General features: G+C 43.4%; 2 protein-coding genes across 2 annotated transcripts; one reads left to right on the top strand and one right to left on the bottom strand.

Annotated features, from left to right (window-relative positions):
• Positions 1 to 3,644: 3,644 nt before the first annotated feature.
• Positions 3,645 to 5,372, top strand: LOC103976820 (transcription factor TB1-like). Its single transcript, XM_009392146.3, has one exon. It carries the CDS (start codon positions 4,245 to 4,247, stop codon positions 5,286 to 5,288), a length of 1,044 nt encoding a protein of 347 aa, XP_009390421.2. The 5' UTR covers positions 3,645 to 4,244; the 3' UTR covers positions 5,289 to 5,372.
• Positions 5,373 to 15,373: 10,001 nt separating this feature from the next.
• On the bottom strand, positions 15,374 to 16,851 carry LOC103976678 (protein FAF-like, chloroplastic). The gene is made up of 2 exons (XM_018822141.2): positions 16,731 to 16,851; positions 15,374 to 16,630 (listed from the first exon to the last, which is right to left on the bottom strand). The coding sequence occupies exon 2, from the start codon at positions 16,606 to 16,608 to the stop codon at positions 15,514 to 15,516; it is 1,095 nt and encodes a 364-aa protein (XP_018677686.2). The 5' UTR covers positions 16,609 to 16,630; positions 16,731 to 16,851; the 3' UTR covers positions 15,374 to 15,513.
• Positions 16,852 to 20,321: the final 3,470 nt, after the last annotated feature.

Below are 20,321 nucleotides of genomic sequence, written 5' to 3'. Positions count from 1 at the left end.
ATACACAGCCAAAAAGAATTATTTTGGTTAAATTCCTTAAAAATATATATATTTAGATTTTTTTAGAATTATCTTATTTTTAGAAATTTTTTACATCATTTTTTTAACCCAATACCTAAATACTTTCGGCTACTTATTATTTTTCTTCCTCCCTTTTTTTAATTAGTATTATTAAATACCTAAGATGATGATGACACGTCATTACGGTAGCGACCGGCGATGTCTCGAGACGAACCTTCTCATCGTCGAACGAAGGAAACAAAAACGGCGAATACACTTACTTCTCGGAGCGCTTAGCGGACACTGCGTGGGTGTCATATTTACGGATTATTCTAGTCCGGAGACGGTTAGCGACAGTCTCGGGTGCGCTTACCGCACTCCGCTAGGCCATCAAAGAGCCTCGAAAACTTCGGAATCGTCCGAATTCGACTTTGTTTTAAGATTCTTAGCCTCACGGACAGTCACCGGATCCTTCAGAAAGCACACTGGTGGGCCTTGCGGATGGGGCCCGCATGCTTCATTGGGCCCCGATGGCTCGACAGGTACGGTCGAATAATAAAATGTACAATGGGATGTCACAACTGTATCAAACTACCAAACGCAAACCGATTCCACCGGAACTCCAAATTCCAAACTGGCTCGGACTCCTCCTGCCTATATATCCAAATCTATCCGCACGACACTCCCCATCCCGCCGGCTCTACTGTATCGGCATGGGGAAGTCAAGGAAGCCGGCATCGCAGTCTCAGGCACGCCGTCAACCGAGCGCCCTCCATGCCCTTCCTCCTCCTCCTCCTCCGTTGCCTTCCATCCTCCTACGCTGCAATCAAGAAAAGAAATGGAAGGCGGTGCTGGGCACGGCGCGCAAGGTTGAGGCTCCTGCTGCAAAAGCCACGACGGTGCCGCAGGAGGCTGTGGCGGGGACGAGCATGCCGAAGGTGGAGAAGACGATCAGGATGACGACGAGGTCGAAGGCAGCGGGTCCCGTCGCTTCGACGAGCCACGCCGAGGACGAAAGGTGGCGGCGGTCCAGAGGACAAGCCGAGGAGGAGGAGGAGGAGGAGGAGGAGCGGGCGGCAAAGAGGAGGAAGACGCTGAGGTTTCGGCTCTCTCTCTCTCGGGAGGAGATAATGGCGGATTTCGAAGCGATCACGGGAAAGAAGCTGCCGTCCCGTCCCAAGCGGCATCATCCCAAGGCGGTCCAGGAAAACCTCAGCGTAATTAAGCTTTTTATCTTCCTTGTAGTATTTATTTGATTCTTTCTCATGGGGTTGTTGGGATTTGCAGGTGATGTTTCCCTGTTCGAATATGCCCCAATCCATCAACGCCAATCGCTACAAGCCGAAGAAATCTTCCTGATGATTTGCTTCGGAGTTTGCACGTCCTTCCTCCTCGCGGCCTCCTTCCTCGTGTGCTCAAGTCGTCTTTGGGATAAGGAGATTGATTCCTCACTCTACGTTGTGTAACTAACTAAATCCAAATATTATTATTATTATTTTTCTTAGCCAAAAAAGGAAATAAGAGATAGGCAATGTTGTGTAGATAGATAGATAGGAGGGTTGGTTATTGGCCACGGCTGACCAATTCTTTAGAACCTTTTGTGTGTCGGGCAGGATAAAAGAGGGTGTTGGTTAGATGGAATGAAGTGGTAGATGCAATTAGTGTTGCATATAAGTAAGTTTTGGATCCTTCTCTCTCTATACGTATTCATAAAACAATAAAAACTTCCTGCAAACAAGTTCTGAAATTGACCCTCCTTTTCTTCATACATTATTTTGGTCCACAGAAAGAAAAAACCAAATGCTAGTTTCAATGGGGCATCTTACGATGCAAAAAATCAATATGTTTGGGTAACAATAACTATGTATTAGTGTTATATAGAGAAAGCCAAAACGATTACTTTTTTTTCTCGGACTGACTTCCTAACCTAGTCTTTATCAGGTTGTCTCTCATACCTTCCTAACCTAAACTTTATTGAAATCCTTTCCTTCTTAGCTCATCATCATGTTTCTTCCTTCTCAAGGTAGAATTTACAGGGAGGATAACTTTTGGTATCAATCAAAATTTTACTCCATGCTAGCATTTTCTTCTGCGCTACACTGTTCCTCGTGCTAGCTTTCTTCCTTCCTTCTCCCTCAATGTGGCTTCAAGGCCGCTCCGACATTTTATATATATATATATATATATATATATATATATATATATATATATATATATATATATATATATATATATATATATATATCTATATCGTATGACGTAGACATCAGGCAAGTGATGCCACGGAGATAAAGAGACATGTAGGCTTAAAAAGGACAAGGCGAGTGCGGGTTAGTACAAGACCCACTGTACCGCAAGAGATGGCATACGCCAAGACTAGATCAGCGTCCATTTCTCCTGGTAGTCCACCCTTTGTTGTTCTCTTCCACAAGGAATCTAACTAAGCACGACAGATGAGCTGACGTGTGTGTTGGTGTCCGAGGATGAATTGAAAGCAGTGGAACTCACTCATTCGCGGCAAGCTTCAGTCAGTAAGAGTCATACATACATACATAAATACAGATAATATCCACCGTCTTAAAACATTTAACGGAATGCTAACAATGCTCCTTTGATGGTATTGGCCCTCCCAAGTATGCTCACATAGATCCGGAGAGTAAGCTAATAAATGTAAGCATCGAAGCAGCTCTACTTCTCCCCTCCATGTGGAGCAATTATATGTGGGCAACGAACGCGCCACCCTATACTTGCATTTCTTCTCCGTCCAATCATATCCTCACGAAGTGGAACCGGGCACAGTGCACGGGCTCGCAGGAGAAGGAACTATGAGTGGGAGGCGATGATTGGGGGCCTAAGCGGAAAGGGTTTGGATAAGGACAAAGGTGAGGGGGACGAAGAAACGCGGCATGTACATATGGAAAGATAAGATGCAGGGCATGGCTACAACATGGGAACCATTTGAATGACCGGAATGCTGCTACTGCCATTTTTGAGAGCATGTTTGATTTATTTGGCCCTTGTGCCGGCCCCTCAGACTTTGGCTTCCCACGGTTCACGAGCAAAGAGAAAAAACTTTTGAAGTGTTGTACAGTACGAACGAGATGGATGGAACGATTCTTGTCCTCCGCTATTGGCCACTATGGAGAGGGAGAGGGAGAGGGAGAGGGAGAGGGGGGGACGAGAGAGAGAGAGAGAGAGAGAGAGACTTTCTTTGTGCGGGCGGCAAAAGAGTACACGGTTAAGCCAAGAAAAGGACACCTCGCTTTAGTGCTGAGAGAGAGAGAGAGATGAATAGTCAAAGTCAGGGTGGATTGAGAGGGAAGGGTTGCAGAGGGGTAAGGATAGGCAGGGCTAATAGAGCGAAATAATTGTCCCTATTGCTTTGCAGGATGAGGACACGCGTACGATCAAAAGGAGATGCAATGTACTTAACTGAATGTACTGTTCAATTTAATAGACAAAAGATAAAAAACCAAATTTTCTTTTAGGATCACATCATCCCTTAAGGGCTTAGATCCAAACCCTAACCCTAACCCTTCTGAATTCAAACTATCGACATAAGTTGGTACCGTCAATCAAAATGAAAATGAAAATGAAGTCAACCAACTTGTTGCACTCGGACGAGACACATGGTTCGTTTTTCGTTATCCAACTCCTAAACCCCACTCCATCTAATCCAACACTTGTTTCAGCGATTGCGCCTTTGATAGATTGAGTATAATGTGGTAAAAAGTCTGTTTCCTCCCATCTTTCAACTCATCCAACATGTTGGGTGCTAGCTGCTCTCTCACTTTATCCGCTCACTCTCATGTTCTCTTCTTTGATGAATAGTGAGTGATAGGACACCTTCTCATTCCTAATAACTGCCAACCAAGCACTTCCTTCTTTCTCAAGCACCCTACACTCTTCTCGTCGTCTCCCATCTCATCTCCGGTTCTCCTTCCTTCCCCCATATTCCCATCTTCCCCGCTCGATTCCATCCTCCTCTTATCCATTCCTTTCTGTTAGCTCCTCCTACTTGTACATAGCTAGCTCTTAAGCTCAGACAGAGAATCTATTCGAGGTGAAACGTTCCGCGTCCAGTTCCTGAGCTCCATCAAGCAAAGGCCTCATACTGTAGTAATACTCCCCCCCCCCCCACTCCCCCATTTCTACCACGTAAGGTAGAAGGTTTGGTGCAGTTCATAGATTTCCTCTACCTCTCAACAAATATCTCTTCTTCCCCGTCCTAGCAGACCAGAAAAATGCTTCCGATCCGTGACCCCGAGTACATCTTTGACCAGTCTTTGAACGAGCAACTTGAGTTCAACCCTCCTCATCTTCTTCTTCCCAACAGCTCCTGCTTCCCCTCCTCCACTCCGACAATCTTTTGTCCCGATGCCTTTCGTGATCTCTTCTTAGCCTCCTCCAATATCGGCATCGCGAATGCGGCTCCAACATCTACTCGGCCAAGCCTTCCTCTCGGTGATTCAGCCACATCGGTGGAGAGGCAGGAAGGCGACGACAGTTGTAGCCGTAAAAGGGCTCTGTGGAAATGCAGGCATAGCAAGATAGTTACCGCAAATGGGCCGAGGGATCGAAGGATGAGGCTCTCCATCGATGTGGCACGGAGCTTTTTCCGACTACAGGACACGCTCGGCTTCGACAAGGCCAGCAAGACAGTGCAATGGCTGCTCACCGTGTCCAAAGCTGCCATCGAAGAGCTCGGCACCCTTTCCTCAGCCGAACATAGCGGTTGCAGCAACCGAAGCCCGAAAAGTGAATCATCCGCTTTGGTATGCCAGGATTCGTCCGCTATTTCTAGTTCCAAGAACAAGTCCTCCACCGTGACCGCTGCAGCCAGGGAAGTAAAGAAGAGCAAAGCCAGAAAAGGAGGTGTTAAGCCGACGAGGAAGGTGGAGTACCACTCAGCGCTTGCGAGGGAGTCGAGGGCCAAGGCAAGGGCGAGAGCAAAAGAGAGGACGAGGGAGAAGCAAAGGATGACTTCCTTGGATATCATCAAGGAAGAAACAAGCTTGAACAATATGAACTCATTGATGGAGTTTGCTAATATAGAGGAAGACGAATCTTGCGCACCGAACTGGTGCTTGAACGTAGCCAGCGACACAGCGGCAGCCTATGAAGTCCCAATGATAGGTGGACCAGTGCTGATTCCGGTCTTTGAGAATAGCCAGTATACCACGGCAATCAATCACGCAGGTGGCATCTTCGAAGAACAGTGGGACGTGGACGCACTTTCCTTGTACTCGACATCGCTGGTGGCCTCGGACAGCTATCCGAATCTGTAATAACGCAAACCCCTTAATTATCATTGTAGTTCTGTTTCGTCTTCTTTGCTAGTTTGATCTGTGTGGTGTTCCTTTTTTCGTTAATTTCGAATTGCTTTTCTATAGTAGGGACATGTTTCTACTACAACTAATATTCAGTTATCTCCCTGTAACCACACACTCATGCCTTCAACTACATATGACTAGTAGAATGAACGGCTTCCATATGACTCAATCTTTGCTTGCTGAATTATCCCTTTCTTTTTCTTTTGCCGGACACTCTCATAGGTTACCTTTGCTTAAGACTCTTTTTGGTAAATTGTGCTTCTAAGCATATGGCAAAAAAAAAAAAAATCATAATAGTCTGTAATTAGCAAGCTATTAGTGGTCTTTCACTATCATTAAGAATGAAGCACCATGTCTTTTTGTTATATCATCCGGTCTCATACCACCGTGAATAGGCCTGGATTATTTACTTGGAACCTCTCATTCTTTCTGAACTCTCACAGTGAGATATCTTTGATCTAACAACAACCATCATTCTGTTAGTGGGCAAACACATGAATCCAAATGCTGTTCAAATCACGATATCGGTTTCTTATGTCCTTTTGTTTCTCTAGCACAATACTGTGTCTCCAATTGTATGTATGACCACCAATCATTCGTCCAGCCACCATTCCCAGAACAGAAAAGAAGACCATATACTCGATCACGTTTCCAATGTCAATCCAAAAGATTGAGGCTTATTTTTCTGTATCTTCAATCATATCTTTTTTTTTTGGGTGACTACTACTAGGACTTTTGTAACTCACTCAATCATAGTTAACAGATATGGAAGTTGGTTCTTACTGATTCAAATTTCTTTAATTTGCTTTGCAATATAGCACCTAACATCTGCCACCAAATTCATGTCACCGTGTGTGGATATATCACAAGTCGTGTGCTCCAATTTGATAGTTATCTTTTCTGGTGTGATAATTAACTGTGTAAGATACTTCAAAAAGAGGAGATATGACAGAAATCATTTATTCTTACCTCAATATCTCCTGACGACTTTGTGGTTGAGGTTTCCGTCAACTACTCTCTAGTTTGGGTGGCATCTTAATCGAGGATATTGTCCCTAGGCTTGCCTAATGAAATAAAAACAGATATGACAAAGTTAAAGAGAATTTATTTGGAAATCATTACCAAAATATGTAATAAACTTGATGATGGAATAATAAAAGAACATGGGAGAATGTGAGGCAGATGGAGAAAGCGCGAATTGTATGAAACCAACTGCGAAAACCAACTACTCTCGACTCTGCACCTAAACACCACAAGCACATAAACATTCTACATCCATAGTATACTTCAAATTAACTTTTTGGTACCTTAAGGGTGAAAGGTACAGCATACCTTACTAGGGAATTCATGTTGCCACTTTCCAACTCCAAATTCTGCAGGGACAAGCTGCTTTCTTGAAGATGAGGCATCTAAAACTTGTGTATCAGACCTCGAGGTGAAAATCGAGGTGGTGATTTTCAAGCCAGGAATTTAAGATACTAACGAGAAATATACGTAAACATACATACATTCGAAGTAAATCTTGAAGAAGAAACATAAGATATCTTTGATACTGTAGGGTTATAAGAATAAAGTACCAAGTCTACAGTTTTTGTTTTTCTGGACCATCTCAAATGTGTTTCTTTAGGTGATTGCCAGTTTGTCTATGTCCTGATATTGATACATTTACAAAACAATGGTCATGAGAAGTTTGGAGTATAACTTATATGATCAGGCTTGTGTGAGAAATTAGTTTCTAATTTTGTACATTATATGAACAGGTTTTAAACTTAGATTCATTATTTCTGGAGGCTCAATTTTTATGCAACTCACTCTTCTACCATTTAAATCTTTCTCTTCTATCATCTAAATCTTTATCTACGAAAATTTTCTAACATGTGCCTTCATATTTTCTTCTTCATCATATGCATGCCTCTTAATATTTTACTCTTGTCCAAGCCTTTCATAAGATTTATTTCCTACGAGACATACTGCCTCGATCTTCATCTGCTAGCAGGACTGGGTTGTGCAGGTTTTTATTTGTGCATCATCAATTTGTATCACACATGAACTACGACAGCTAAGCTAGACTTTTGACTTTGTTGATGAATATCCCAGACACGCACAATATATGATTTCCCATGGTAAGACGCAATGTCAATGTCTCATAATTTGCTCGAAAGAAACATCATGATGCTGTTTTGAAGTTTTTACATATAAGGGGCAGGAATAAGTGTCCAGAACTTGCATACAAGTATGCTTTGGTTTTCAGCTATCCCATTTTATAGCATCAAATTAATGCAACTCATGTGGGAACATCAAATTGCAGTTGAAAGAAAGTAAATGTTGTGGATTTAGAATCGTTAATTTATTTGCATAGACAAGAGACATTCATCCACAGTTTAGTCTCCGACCTTTTAGACCAGACTACTGTTACCTTTTCCTTTTCATATTTTTCAAGTTGCATATTGTTACTGCAACCTCTTTTCACAAGATGTTTTGGTCATAGCTGTTGGAGGCTATGAAGATGGTTAAGCATGGACATTAACTGCTCTAGCTAACACCAGGAGTTGATGACTACTAGTAATATCTCATCTTCTCTTTGTCAAAACTACGTTTTGCACAATGCCAACAACATATCTTTAAACGGTAGATACGGGAAGTATGTAATTTACACCTAGTCTTCCATCCAACTTTGTTCCTTTTTGTACACCAACACCAACATCAACTTCAATTTCTTTTTTTATGTGACAGAAAAAAAAAGGTCAAACATGCGATTCTCACATCATGTCATAGTTCTTATGATAAAAAGATGTAATTTATGTCACCGTCCACCATTTAGGAACTTGAAAATTCTTTCTCATTTGCTATTGTATTTCCATAATGTGGCTGAAACCCAATTTTACAAGCTTCTTCTAAGAAGCTTGAAATTTGAGTAGTATAGGTTCACAAAAACGTGCATGGTACAAGTGCTAGAATTTTCTCATGCAAATATTTTAGCAACAACTCGAATTCCTTTACACTGATAGCTAATCCGGTGAGGTAAAAAGAGATTTCTAGTTTGCTCTAAATGTAATATAATATGTTTTTTTTTTATTAGAATTTCAGGCCGTGGAGGAAAAAGCTTCTCCTATTAATAGCACTTCTAGCTAGAAATGGTATCCTGAGCAGCGTTATGACATCTATCATTTCGTCCGAACAAAATCGGTCATGTGTCTGTTCCCCTTGGATGCAACTATTTAAATCTGAGCTTTAGCTCCTTTGCTTCTAATATTTAACAGAGTGTCTTCATTAGGCTGCCCAAATAGTTAGTTCTTTAACTAAGAAAAAAGCATATCACTCTGGTCCATTTTATGAAGACAGTGACATGCTTCCCTTTGGTCCATTTTCAATGGGAGGCATAAAAGAGCATTGAGTTTTTAGTATCACCCAAATCCAAATTTCCTTAACATACAGTGTGGCGCGGGTCCATGCACCATACAAAAAGCTGATGTCTTTTTTGCTTTGCTAAGATGACCTAATTCTATATTGATCATCAGTCATCTAAATCATCACTTGCTCTTCATGTAACCACCAATGTGGATTCAATAAAGAACCGTCAATATAATGCCCCCAGACTGAGATTAGAGTTTGAGGTGATTTGAAAAACTTTTCAATCTGTTTTGGATGACCCTACCGGACCAATTTCGTAGTGAGCAATAAAGAGAATTATCCCATCCATGTAAACAAGCAAAGAGAGAAAAGAACTATCACGGAAAAAGGAAGATAGCAGAAGATTCGAGTAGTTATGTAGTAAAAAATATCTGAGCACTGTCTTAAGCCATGGAAAAGAGAATAAAAACCTGCAGTTTCTACGAGAATGCAAATCTTAATCTAGTTTTGTTTTCTGAAAACAGAAAGAAAAATACGCACGATCCAGAAATAATAGCACGTATAAAGAAGACATAGATCATTAGGATACATACCATCAGTCCATCAGCAATGGTCGGCGAATTCTACCAACTCCCAGCAGCCCTTTTCCCACCCCATCAAGTTCTTCAAGGCAAAATTTGTCATTTCAACGCCTCCACAGATCAAGGCAAAATGAAGAAGCAGGAGAAACTGCCTAGCTGGATGTGTAATGGTTCGCAGCTTTATCAGTCTTGTTTGACAATAAAGCAACTCATTATTGTCTGTAAAAGAGCACAATTTGCTTCAAAACTCGAAGAAATACAAAAAGATGGTTGTCAGCTAGTCGTGTGATACTTGTAGTGGAATGGGGGGATTCATAGGCCGGAAATTTCATCTGCTGCTATCTATAAACGTTGTTATCAGACGCCTCTACTTAGGCTGACTAAATCATACCCAGAAATTGCTAAAATTGGTATGATCTCTCATAGACTTCTTTGCGGTGGGACGTCCATGCTCACAAGCCTCAGTCATCAAGTTTGTGACATGACATTGGACTTCAGTCCAACTGAAGTAGGCTGCTTCTTAGCACATGAAGCAGATATTTTTAATCGAAGCTTTACGACCGAAAAGAGAACCACAGACGACAACAACTACTGAAGAGGCTAGTTTACATTCATTGAACAAGAAGAGGAAAAAAAAGAGAACATGTCACAGTGATTTTGCTGTAGATAAATATATCGGTCGCCGTCCTTCTGGATTTGGACAGCGTACCAACGAGCAACAACGGATATCTTTCTTGGCAGAGAAGGCGGTGGCCGGTAGCTCGAGGCCCGATGCACAGCGCTACAGTTTGGGAACGCACGAATCCAGGCGTCGTCATCGCCCGAAACGGCGCTGTCAGTCCTATACGTCCGGTGCAGGAACACCCATTTTCCTCCGTGCGCGCGTGTCGTCGTAACAGTGAACTACCAGACGCACCAAAAAGACTGCACCCTAACCATAGTATAGTAGGCCTTCGATTCGGAAATTTTTTTCTATCTTTTTAAGCAAAGCCCGTACTCGTACTCCTTTGGGTTCCGTATGTATGAATTTGATTTGCTGAGTTTTAATTGAAAATCACATCATAACCTACTCAACCCGATACCACCCCGTGGCTTTCGTCACTAACTCATTTATGAATGTTCAAATGACCACACCATGGCCGTTTATTCAAAGCAAGGCTCGTCTGTCTATACATATTAATTCAACTAGAAACCTTTAGAAACACAAAAGTGGCAAGTTTCTCGAGGCCAATCACTATAGCCGTTTAACATCCCAAACCATATCACCACAATCCAATGTAGACATTCGAATATGTTCTTTCATAGGCCATTTTATGTTTTACACGCATGCAACTCGAGTTCTCAATAAGGTAAAAATAAATGGTGGAAAAAAAACCTTTAAAAAAAGAAACAACCTTGAAACGCCATTACAATGAACCACTCTTAAGAGAAAATAATTGAAGATACTGGTACAACTGGCTAATCACCGTATAAGAATGAAAATATTAATTTCAGAACGAGACACTAATCATGCTAAACTCTAAAATATTCCTCTTTCTTTGATCAATACGAATGAAACTAAAAGATCTTTGCAAATAAAAAAAAAAGAAAATTAAAATCATTGCTGCCTCTTATTTATGCTCAACATAAAAATAGTTGTATGTAAAAAAGGATGATTTCAAATAGTACTTTCAATGTAATAAAATAGCCAAATTATCTCAATCAAACTTACTATAAGTCTAAAAATATGATATTGTAAGCAATAACATTTAACAAGGCAGATATGATGTCATTTGCAAGGTTTTTTTATAGTGTTTATAGTATTTGACAGTATCTCAATAAAATATTATAAATACTATTAAAAAATATTATAAATGAGTTAAATGAAAACAATGTAACAATTGAAAACTGGTAAAAAAAAATGAAGGAAATAATTTAGCAAAGAAACTTTTGAGGGGTATGTTAAATTAGAGATATTGCTTGGAAAAAAAAAAAAAAGAAGTACCTTTTAAAAAAATCTAAAACATGATTTTTTTTTTAATCATTCTTTGAAAAAAAAAGAGAGAGAAGATACTATCATTGTGGCACATGTAAAAGGTGTTTTAAATTATAATGAAACGTCGTATACAGTTAAAGTCATCTCTTGCATATATTTGAATCTAATAATTGTCAGCTAATCTAGTTAATAAAGATCATGATAGACAGATCCTGATTTCGAATGCTGCCTTCTTCTTTTTAATTATAGTAAGAATGATCCAATAGCTGACAACCATTCCAAGATTTCATTATCATTGCCTCATAAAATGACTTCAATGTTAGTTTTTAATCTCTATCAATTTGATCTCAGTTTTAATAAATGAAAACCTGAAGTATAATTTAAAGTTTCAGTCCGACACTAACTTCGCCGAACAATTGAACCGGTACAGCACCAAAAGATTGTTTAATATTAATCCAAAAGGAGTAATTTCGGTTCAAGAATTGGCCTCTCAACGAACTAAACTGAACCAAATACATCAACTAGAACCAACAACGATGGCTGCATCACTACGCCTTGATCACACTACAGAAACCTAATTTAAATAAACATAGCAGGATATTTTATGGAAGTATCGGTGTGCAAACAAAATGAGGTCCGGATAGGATATCATGTATCTTAAAGATTCCGCTAACTTATTTTATTAATTAGATGAATTAGGTGCGTAAACTATCGTGATTTTACATCCAAATGTGTTCGTTTCCAGATCTTCCAAAACACACTTGAAAGTAATATAACTCCTAAATGTTTTGTCAAACATTTGCTTCTCATGATAAATCTAATCCCTCTACAGATGGTGCACACATCGTCATGATCAACATGGAGAGGTACAAATGTACATTCCCCGGAATGGTCACCCCGACAATAAGGGCGCGAACATAACATAAGCGCCCTTATCTCTAATGACCAAAGGAGACGACAAACAATGTATGGAGGGACAAATGTCACATAACATAAGCGCATAAAAAGTAAACTGGGAAGGATATTGGATGTATTACCGAAATAAGGGTGCCAGCATGATTCCCGTCATCGATGTGAAAAGCGAAATGTGAATTGCCGACACTATGTCGATCTCTGGTCAACCGTGATGCCACCTCTTGTTCCGCTCCAACCTTGATCAAGATCATGTGTTTATCTCGTATTGAAATTAAATCGCATTTGTTCATCCAGAATAAATTTCGTGGTCTGACACACAAATAGGGTTAACAACAACAGGATCTCGGGACTCACTCTGCTCGGGCAATTTCCTCAGAGCTCCATCAACAGACAGATTGTCTGCGTCGAAGAAAGGTGAAATCGAGAGGGAAACGTGGAAGATGACGTGGGTGTCCGGTGACTGGAAGAGTTCCTCCGGGGCGGGGCGCGATCGATAGACTCGGTTTGGTGAGAACAAGAGACCAGAATGGGGATCAACCAAGAAGTCTTTAGGGTTTGGACTAGCTATGAGACGAAGGCCTTAGGCGATAGGAGGAATTCGTCCAGAATGCGATCGATAGACTCGGAATGACTTGTATGGGTCCAGGAAAAGTTGAGATCATGAAGGGAACCTCGAACCTGCACCAGATTGTGGATCAGCTAAGAACGAGTTACGGTTTGGTCCTGGCAGATGACAAAGACGTCGGGCGATTGGAGGAGGTCCTGCAGGGCGGGGCGCGTTTAACTTCTCTGCGTCCAAGAAAACATGACGTCAAGAAGGGAACATCGACACCCCACCAGATCGGGACCGGCCACCACGAATGAGTTAGCGTTTGGACCTGGCAGATGAGGAAGATGTCGGACAGAAGGAGGAAGCAGGCGAGGCGCCTGCCTGCGAGAGATATCTTAGCAGAGGGTTCCGAGATCGACGGAGAGGGAGGAGGATGGCGGCGATAGGTCAGGAAAGAGGGAGAGCTGGCGAATGAGGGCGGGAGGCGGTTGCGCACCACCATCTTTGTTGCGTAAAACGTCTCTCTCCTCGGTTTGGTATTTATACGCAGGGATTCTGCGAATGATGGCACGACGATTTGGGCTCTAATTCTGTTACGCTGGAAGCGGGAACGAAATCATGGATTCGGATCTTTTCGTTCCATGGATCCGATTTCGTGGATGAACTCCAAATTTACGTGGGTCATAAATCACGATCCGGCCCAACCCGGTGGGTCGCCCAAGTCGTGGCCCGTTAATTTGATGGGGGCAGACTCCAATGCTTTCACTCTCCATCAGAAAACCAATTTCTCTTTTTTATCTACACTTGCAAAAATATCGATTTAAGAAAAGGCTGTGTAGAATTTTATGATAATCTTCAAGTCATAATAACATAAACTTATAGTGTTATCACACCTCACCTGCAAATAAATTAAGTGAACTTTACTACTACTGATATAAGAGGGTCTTAACATGTGGATGATCCAACATCGCGTCATGCCAGATTGGATACACTATTAGCCTGACATGCGATCGAGCATTATTATGTGCAGCATCAACTCGATGTCACCTTGGGTACCCATAATGGTCATTTACTCTCACTCATCGCTACAAAGCCCACCACATGGAAGGTCTCAAGTGTGGCTTAATGATTCTAGTATGGGGAGTCTCTGTCAACTTTAGTCCTGACACCAAGGCTTATGATAGACTGAGATGCCGGACTCGAATTGACTTGGAATCTTCTTGCATGTCGGACAGGAAATTTAGTGATGAGAGAGAGAGACAGAGGGCAAAGTGACAAAAGCACAGCAGAGAGTTCCTTCAACAATGTAGGCTCTCTTTTGACAGACAGCAGCAGCAAGCAAGCTTGCCAAAATGTGTGAACCATGGAACGAGACCGGATTCCGTGTGTCTTCAGGTTGCTCCCTGCTCTTTCTGCCTTTGCCTTACTAGGCTTTCTGAATCTGGCATCTCCATGTAACTACAAGGGGGGAAGAACATTGCCCAATACCTACCATCAACACTTGCAATGCTAGAGAGGCATGGTATGATAGGTATGTTAAAGCGGCTTTTCTATGGGTCGATGGCGAGCTGAGGGAGACAAAAGGCATTAGGTTCTCCTTCTTTCCTCTCCTTTTTGCTTTCGGCTCTACGTTGAGCTCTGCCTCTGCTGTTACCACTTGTATTTAATGATGATGTATGTTGCGCTAGTGGGAGCTTAGATTCCCGCCATCTCAAGTTCTTCTTCCGCAATCCCTACTGTTACATTTAGGTCAGCATCCGAAGGTGCCGGCAGCTGCTACCTTCCCCAGGTATACCAAACACAGAAATCGCTTTGGCTTCAAGCAAGCTCTCTAACGTTGCCTGGCTACTGTTTTCCCCTTTCCTTTTTTCTCATGGAATTAAGCCTGTTCATGTTGCCGATCCATCGACAACTGTAAAACGAGAAAAATAAGCCGATCCCAGTTGAAGAGCAGTAAGAAACTGTGATCCCGAAGCTGATAAGATATTTCCTCTATTCTATCGAGGAAAATTTTGTAGAAAAATTTTTTCTGCTAATCTGTATAAATAGGAGAGGGAACATATTAATGTATTGAAGTATTTTCATTTTTTCAATAAAGCTTCTTCAATAATTGTTCTTATCTTCTATTCTTTTCTTCATGGTATTAGAGCAGTGAGAAAAGCTTTTTCAATAATTATTCTTATCTTCAATAAAGCTCTTGCCTTGGGCCAACGTCGCTGAGAAAAACGAAGCTTCACTCTTGCCTTTGGCCAACGACTAACATCGCTGAGCAAAGCAAAGTTTCACCCTTGTATTCGGTCAGCGACCAATGTCGCTACAGTCACATTCCTAAGAGGCTCTACGGCCAACGAAGGAAACGTCAAATTCTTTCTCCTAATCTGTATAAATAGGAAAAGAAACATGTTAATATATTGAAGTATTCTCACTTTTTCAATAAAACTTCTTCAATAATTATTCTTATCTTTAGAAGCAACACCTGAAAAGGACATATAACACAATCCCTCCGAATCCATCTCTTTTGACTGAAATAAGATGCCTTTACGTCGACCGTCGAAAGCACATGCACGTCTTGACACCTCTCACCACGGTTGTGTGCGCACATCTCAAAGCATCCATGGTCTTCCACAGCATGATACCGATATGTTTCCCAGATCAAACGAGAACAACATCAACAACACCCCAATCATCTATTGTAGTGTCCAACTTAATCATTGGTGGGAAGAAAAGAAGATTGACTGCGATACAGGGGAGATAGATCAAACCACACGGTGAAGGTTTGGACATGGTTAGGAATGCTAACGAGTGGTCTTAAGAGGAAGTGACAATGCAACAGGGCTCCCATATGAACAGCGGCCTCCGTAGCTGGCTGCACCTCCTCATGTTGTGCAGCAGCTCCTGGCGGCTCCGCCGCTTGGAAGTGAATAGGAACTTGTTTTCCTGCGGCGAGTGGTGTTCCCATGGCCCGCCGTGGCCGTGCTCGTTGTAGCCTGCCGTGGCTGCACTGAGCGTGGACGCCGCCGCCGCTGTGGTGGCCGTCGGTGATGCCCGCGTGGCTGACGGAGCTGATGCGGCACGGCGGTTGTGCTTGTTCTGATTGCTTGTGCTGTCGTCGTCCGACAGCGGCGTGCCGCCGACGAACTTGTTGATGACGAGCGAAGACCGGTGCACTTTGGTGGCGCCACTCTGTTGCTGGGGCTGCCTGCTCACCTTCACCTCGACTACAGTGCCCCTGTCTACCACTTCCACTTCCTCTTCTTCTTCCTCTTCTTCACGGCAGTTCTTTTCTTCTGATTCTACCTCCAATTGCGTTATATCGGTTACTTCATCGTCTTTAGCATCAACATCTTGTTGTTCGCGTGATTGTAAGGTCTCGGACTCATAACCCGGCTCGTCTTCGGACGTGGCATCGATGAAGGAGAGCAGGAGGCGGCCGTCCACGCGCTGGGCGTGAAGGTAGTTCTGACAAGGAACGAGGACGGCCTCGACGACGAGATGCCCATCGCGGCGGTGAGGCCGCATGTGGAGGCACGGCCCATTGCGTCGAGAGATCGACGGGAGCGGCGGGGGGAACGACTTCAGTGGCGACCGCCTGCCAATGGAGCAGTGGTAGTTGACCGACTTCAGCTCCTTCGCCTGGTGCCGCCGCACTCCGCTCGCCTCGGCTCCAGCTTCCGGTACAACGAAGTGCTTCTCTTCGCTATCTTTCTTCTCTTCTTCCTTCTCAACGTCGAAGCCCTGGAGTGGACCGCAGTAGTCGAGGTCATCCATGAAGGAGAAGTATTCGGAGCCCGTCTCGGAGCCGAGGTTCTCGGTGCAGATCTCGAGGCTTTCCTGGCTCAACAAGCTGCGAGACCGCCTCAGGAGGAAGGTAGTCGATGAGCTTTGCATGACAGCCACCGACATCCTCCTTGTACTATGTGGTACACTGAGAACGAAGGAGCAAAGGAGCGCGTATAGCTCGAAGCATGGGAGAGGAAGTCGAGAGCGGAGGCGATTGAACTGAGACCAGTCGGAAATATATTTACCTCAAAAAAGGACGGCACTCGCAGTCCAAGGTATCCTTTCCTTGAGAGTTGGGAAGGATGGGATAGATAGATTGTGCCGGTTTGTGCTTCTTGGAAGAGACAGAGGCAGGCTGAGAAGGAGTGAGAGAAAGGAGGGAGGGGGTGGTATTTGTAGTTGGAGAGAGAGAGAGAGAGAGAGGCTTCTTGATCCCATTTGGATTCTTGCAGCCTCCATAGGGGAAAAAGGGGCTCCACCACCACCCCCCCTCCACAGTCACAACACCTTCCTTGTGCTTTCCAGCTTCACCTGTTCCCTTCTTTCTACCTTCCTTCTCTCCCCCTGCATCGGTCTCTTGGCTTTGTGGCTTAATCATACTCCCCTGCATGTTGCCTCTCTGCTTCCTAAGCAATTAGCTTTTAGGTCAGTTTTCTTTGTGTGTCATTCTCCACATTTTATTACAACTTTCTTCCTGAACCTGCTTCACATTCACCACATTCTTAGGTATTTCTCTCTGATTCTAATGCCCCTTCAGCTGGCGTTAATCTTCATGTTTTGATCGGCACTAAAACTCGTTCTCTCTCTCTCTCTCTCTCTCATAAACTGCTAATATTTACATCTACTATATGGTTTCTAAAAGCAAGGAGGCCAAAGAAAGGAAGACGGGATTCCAGTTGTTATTTATCTTCCTGTCTCATCTTCTCATCTCAGCAACGTGTTTTCATTGTTACACAGTCGATACGGCCATGCATACAATACGTACGCATAGAAAATACATGTATTAAGATGCCATATCGATGACGAGAGGCAAATTAGGAGCACGAGATTTGCATTGCACGCAATCCATGCGGTGAAGCTTCGGAGTTGGTGACTCGGTGGGGAAGACCTTTCCTTTCTTCTTTTCCTCCACAATTATTAAAGGCATTGATGTGATAAGAAAGCTTGTTGGGATGGGGTCCTCTTATGAGTCCCAACTCTTTGTCCGTCCAAAAGGTATCGATCTAATGAATCTGCTCTCTTTGCCCGTCCCATGCAATACACGGTGTGCATGCAGATGTGGCCGGTGGTCGTACGGAGCCGCCCGTTTATGTGTCTCGCCGGTGTTCTTGTGAATTGTTGTCGCTTTGATCCATCTACGAATCGATGATAGTGTTACGCATGAATCGATGATAATGTTACTGATTTAGGTTGTCCTCTTTACTTGCTAATAACTATTATCGGACGATTTACCTACGAAAAGTATCTTTCTTATTCTTCCTCCTTTGCAAATAAACATAATAAATCATCAAATACTCATTCCACGAGCGAATGAAATTAGAGGTTGCGGAAAGGTAAGATCGGACTATAAATAGTAAAATTATATTTTATTATAATTAGTAAAGAATTGTGAATAGTAAAAAAAGAAAATAAAATAAAATAATTTTTTTTAGTGAATCGACTAGATTATATATCATCTCTCTCATAACAAACAATAAAGAGGTAAATATAAGGTTTTTAATAAAATAATAAAAGATAAGAACAATAATTGAAGAAGCTTTATTGGAGAAATGAAAAGCTTAAATATATTAAGCTGTTGCAGGAAGGATTTCTCAATAAATAGAGAGATTTCCTCGTATAATTAGGGAAATCTTATTTTCTATCAAGTTTGGGAAATCTTATCTTCTATCAAGTTGGGGAAATATTATCTTCTATCATGCCCCCGCAAGATGGTGCTCCTGACAAGGATACCAATCTTGGATCGATGCAAAGGTTTAAAATGAGAGGCTTCGTGAGTAGGGCAAGAGCGGATCGCTGTTGTTGCTACGATTATTGTTGCTGTGAGGGCACAGACGTTCCCTTCGTTCTCCTTACATCCACCCTTCGTTCTCCTTAAGTTCGCCGAGACTACCGCGGTGAGGAAGATGAGGATTGGCCGTGGAGCCTCTCAGGAATGTGACTACAGCGACGTTGGTCGCTGGTCGAAGGCAAGGGCGAAGCTTCGCTTTTCTCAACGGCGTTGGTCGCTGGCCAAAGGTAAGAGCGAAGCTTCGCTTTTCTCACTGCTCTGATACCATGATAAAATAATAGAAGATAAGAACAATAATTGAAGAAGCTTTAGCTTAAATATATTAACATGTTCCAGAAAGGAAAGGGGAAATCTTATATTCTATCGGTTTTTACTACATTGTTAGAGATAATTTTATCAAATAATAAATTAGTTAATTAATTAATTTGGTAGGAAACGAAGCGCGACATGCGACCAGCAAAGTTTAGTTCGAGTGAGGGGATGTACATACAGTTCATGGGCGTTCGTGTCCTTTCACGGCCTCGGTCGTCCCTGCCATGAACAGCAGCAGACAGACATGACCGGGAACTGCACTCGCATCGCCTGCTCTCTCCTTCTTCATGGAAAATTACTTTCGCGTGTTTATCCACGGAGACCCGACAGCGATGACGTGACGCGAATGATCCACCTCTCAGGAAGCATCACCGGCACCCACTTTGCCTAGAGATTAATGGCTCCATCGGAAGCTGGTCATCGCTTCTCTTCCTCTCAACCACAATCACCGAGAAGAATAAGAAGAAGAACCGGGCTCGGTGGCGCAGGAGACAGCAACAGGTCGACTCAGCCTTTGCCACCAACCACTCGACCCACTACTGGAGACCAACCTCCGGCAGGCAATCTAGCACAGAATCTCCTTCCACCGCAGACAACGACTCGAACATCTCTCCCTCTCCCTCTCCCTCTCCCTCTCCCACTCATCCGAGCGAGAGCGGAGGAGGTTGACGACACAGGAAACTAGAGGACCGTCCTTGAAAGCGATACCGCAGGGGAGGGTGGCACGAAACATTTGAGGGAGGAGTTATTGTGGGGCCAGCAACAGCAGAGGATCCTGGGAGACTTTTGTCCCCTTTGACGACACCACCACCACCAACACCACCACCAGCGGAAAGAATCTGGAAGGCCGGACCATGGAATCGCTATTATAGGTGTTGGGGAATGAGCGTGTCGTCGCTGATGAGTCAACATGACTGAATCCACGGGTCAATATCGGGAGCCTCCTGTCGATTGAGTTGGTTGTCGGAGCTAACTAGATCCTCGAGTCGGGGAGTGGGTTGGTCGATGACTCGCCACAAGGGTGCTGGTCCGCGACTCTCGAGGTTGGGCTGCCTTCCTGCAAAAATGGCATTCGTCGGGTGATCCCCGACTTTGGCCCCTCCGATGAGCAAGTCAGTGATGGGTTCAATTATTTTTTGCCCACCTCTCCTGGGCCGGATGCCGGCCAAAGGTCTTTATACTACTGTACGAGGGTTGGCGTGGTGGACGTGCCAAACATTGCCTTGGTACGGATTCTGACTTGGCGTGTCTTGGGGGCAACGCCATCCCGGGATTCCCGGGACGAGACGTGCCAAGCAGTGCCCTGGTACGGATTTTGACCTGATGTATGGCATTGGCTATGACGTGTCTTGGACCCAAAATATGCCTTATCACTTCTCCGCACCCCCCTCTCTTGTCAAGGCATGTCGTGGGGTCCCTGAAGGGCCGAGAGGCATGCCTGGGTCGGACCGCTGCGATTGTGTTGATTGCTTGTGGGTGGAACCTGGATTTGTTCATCGTGGGGCAGTTTGGAGGG

The sequence above is a fragment of the Musa acuminata genome, chromosome BXJ3-2 (genome assembly GCF_036884655.1).
Source record: "Musa acuminata AAA Group cultivar baxijiao chromosome BXJ3-2, Cavendish_Baxijiao_AAA, whole genome shotgun sequence".
Taxonomy (NCBI): domain Eukaryota; kingdom Viridiplantae; phylum Streptophyta; class Magnoliopsida; order Zingiberales; family Musaceae; genus Musa; species Musa acuminata.
The sequence above is the reverse complement of the archived record's forward strand: the minus strand, read 5'-3'. Positions and strand labels throughout refer to the sequence as shown.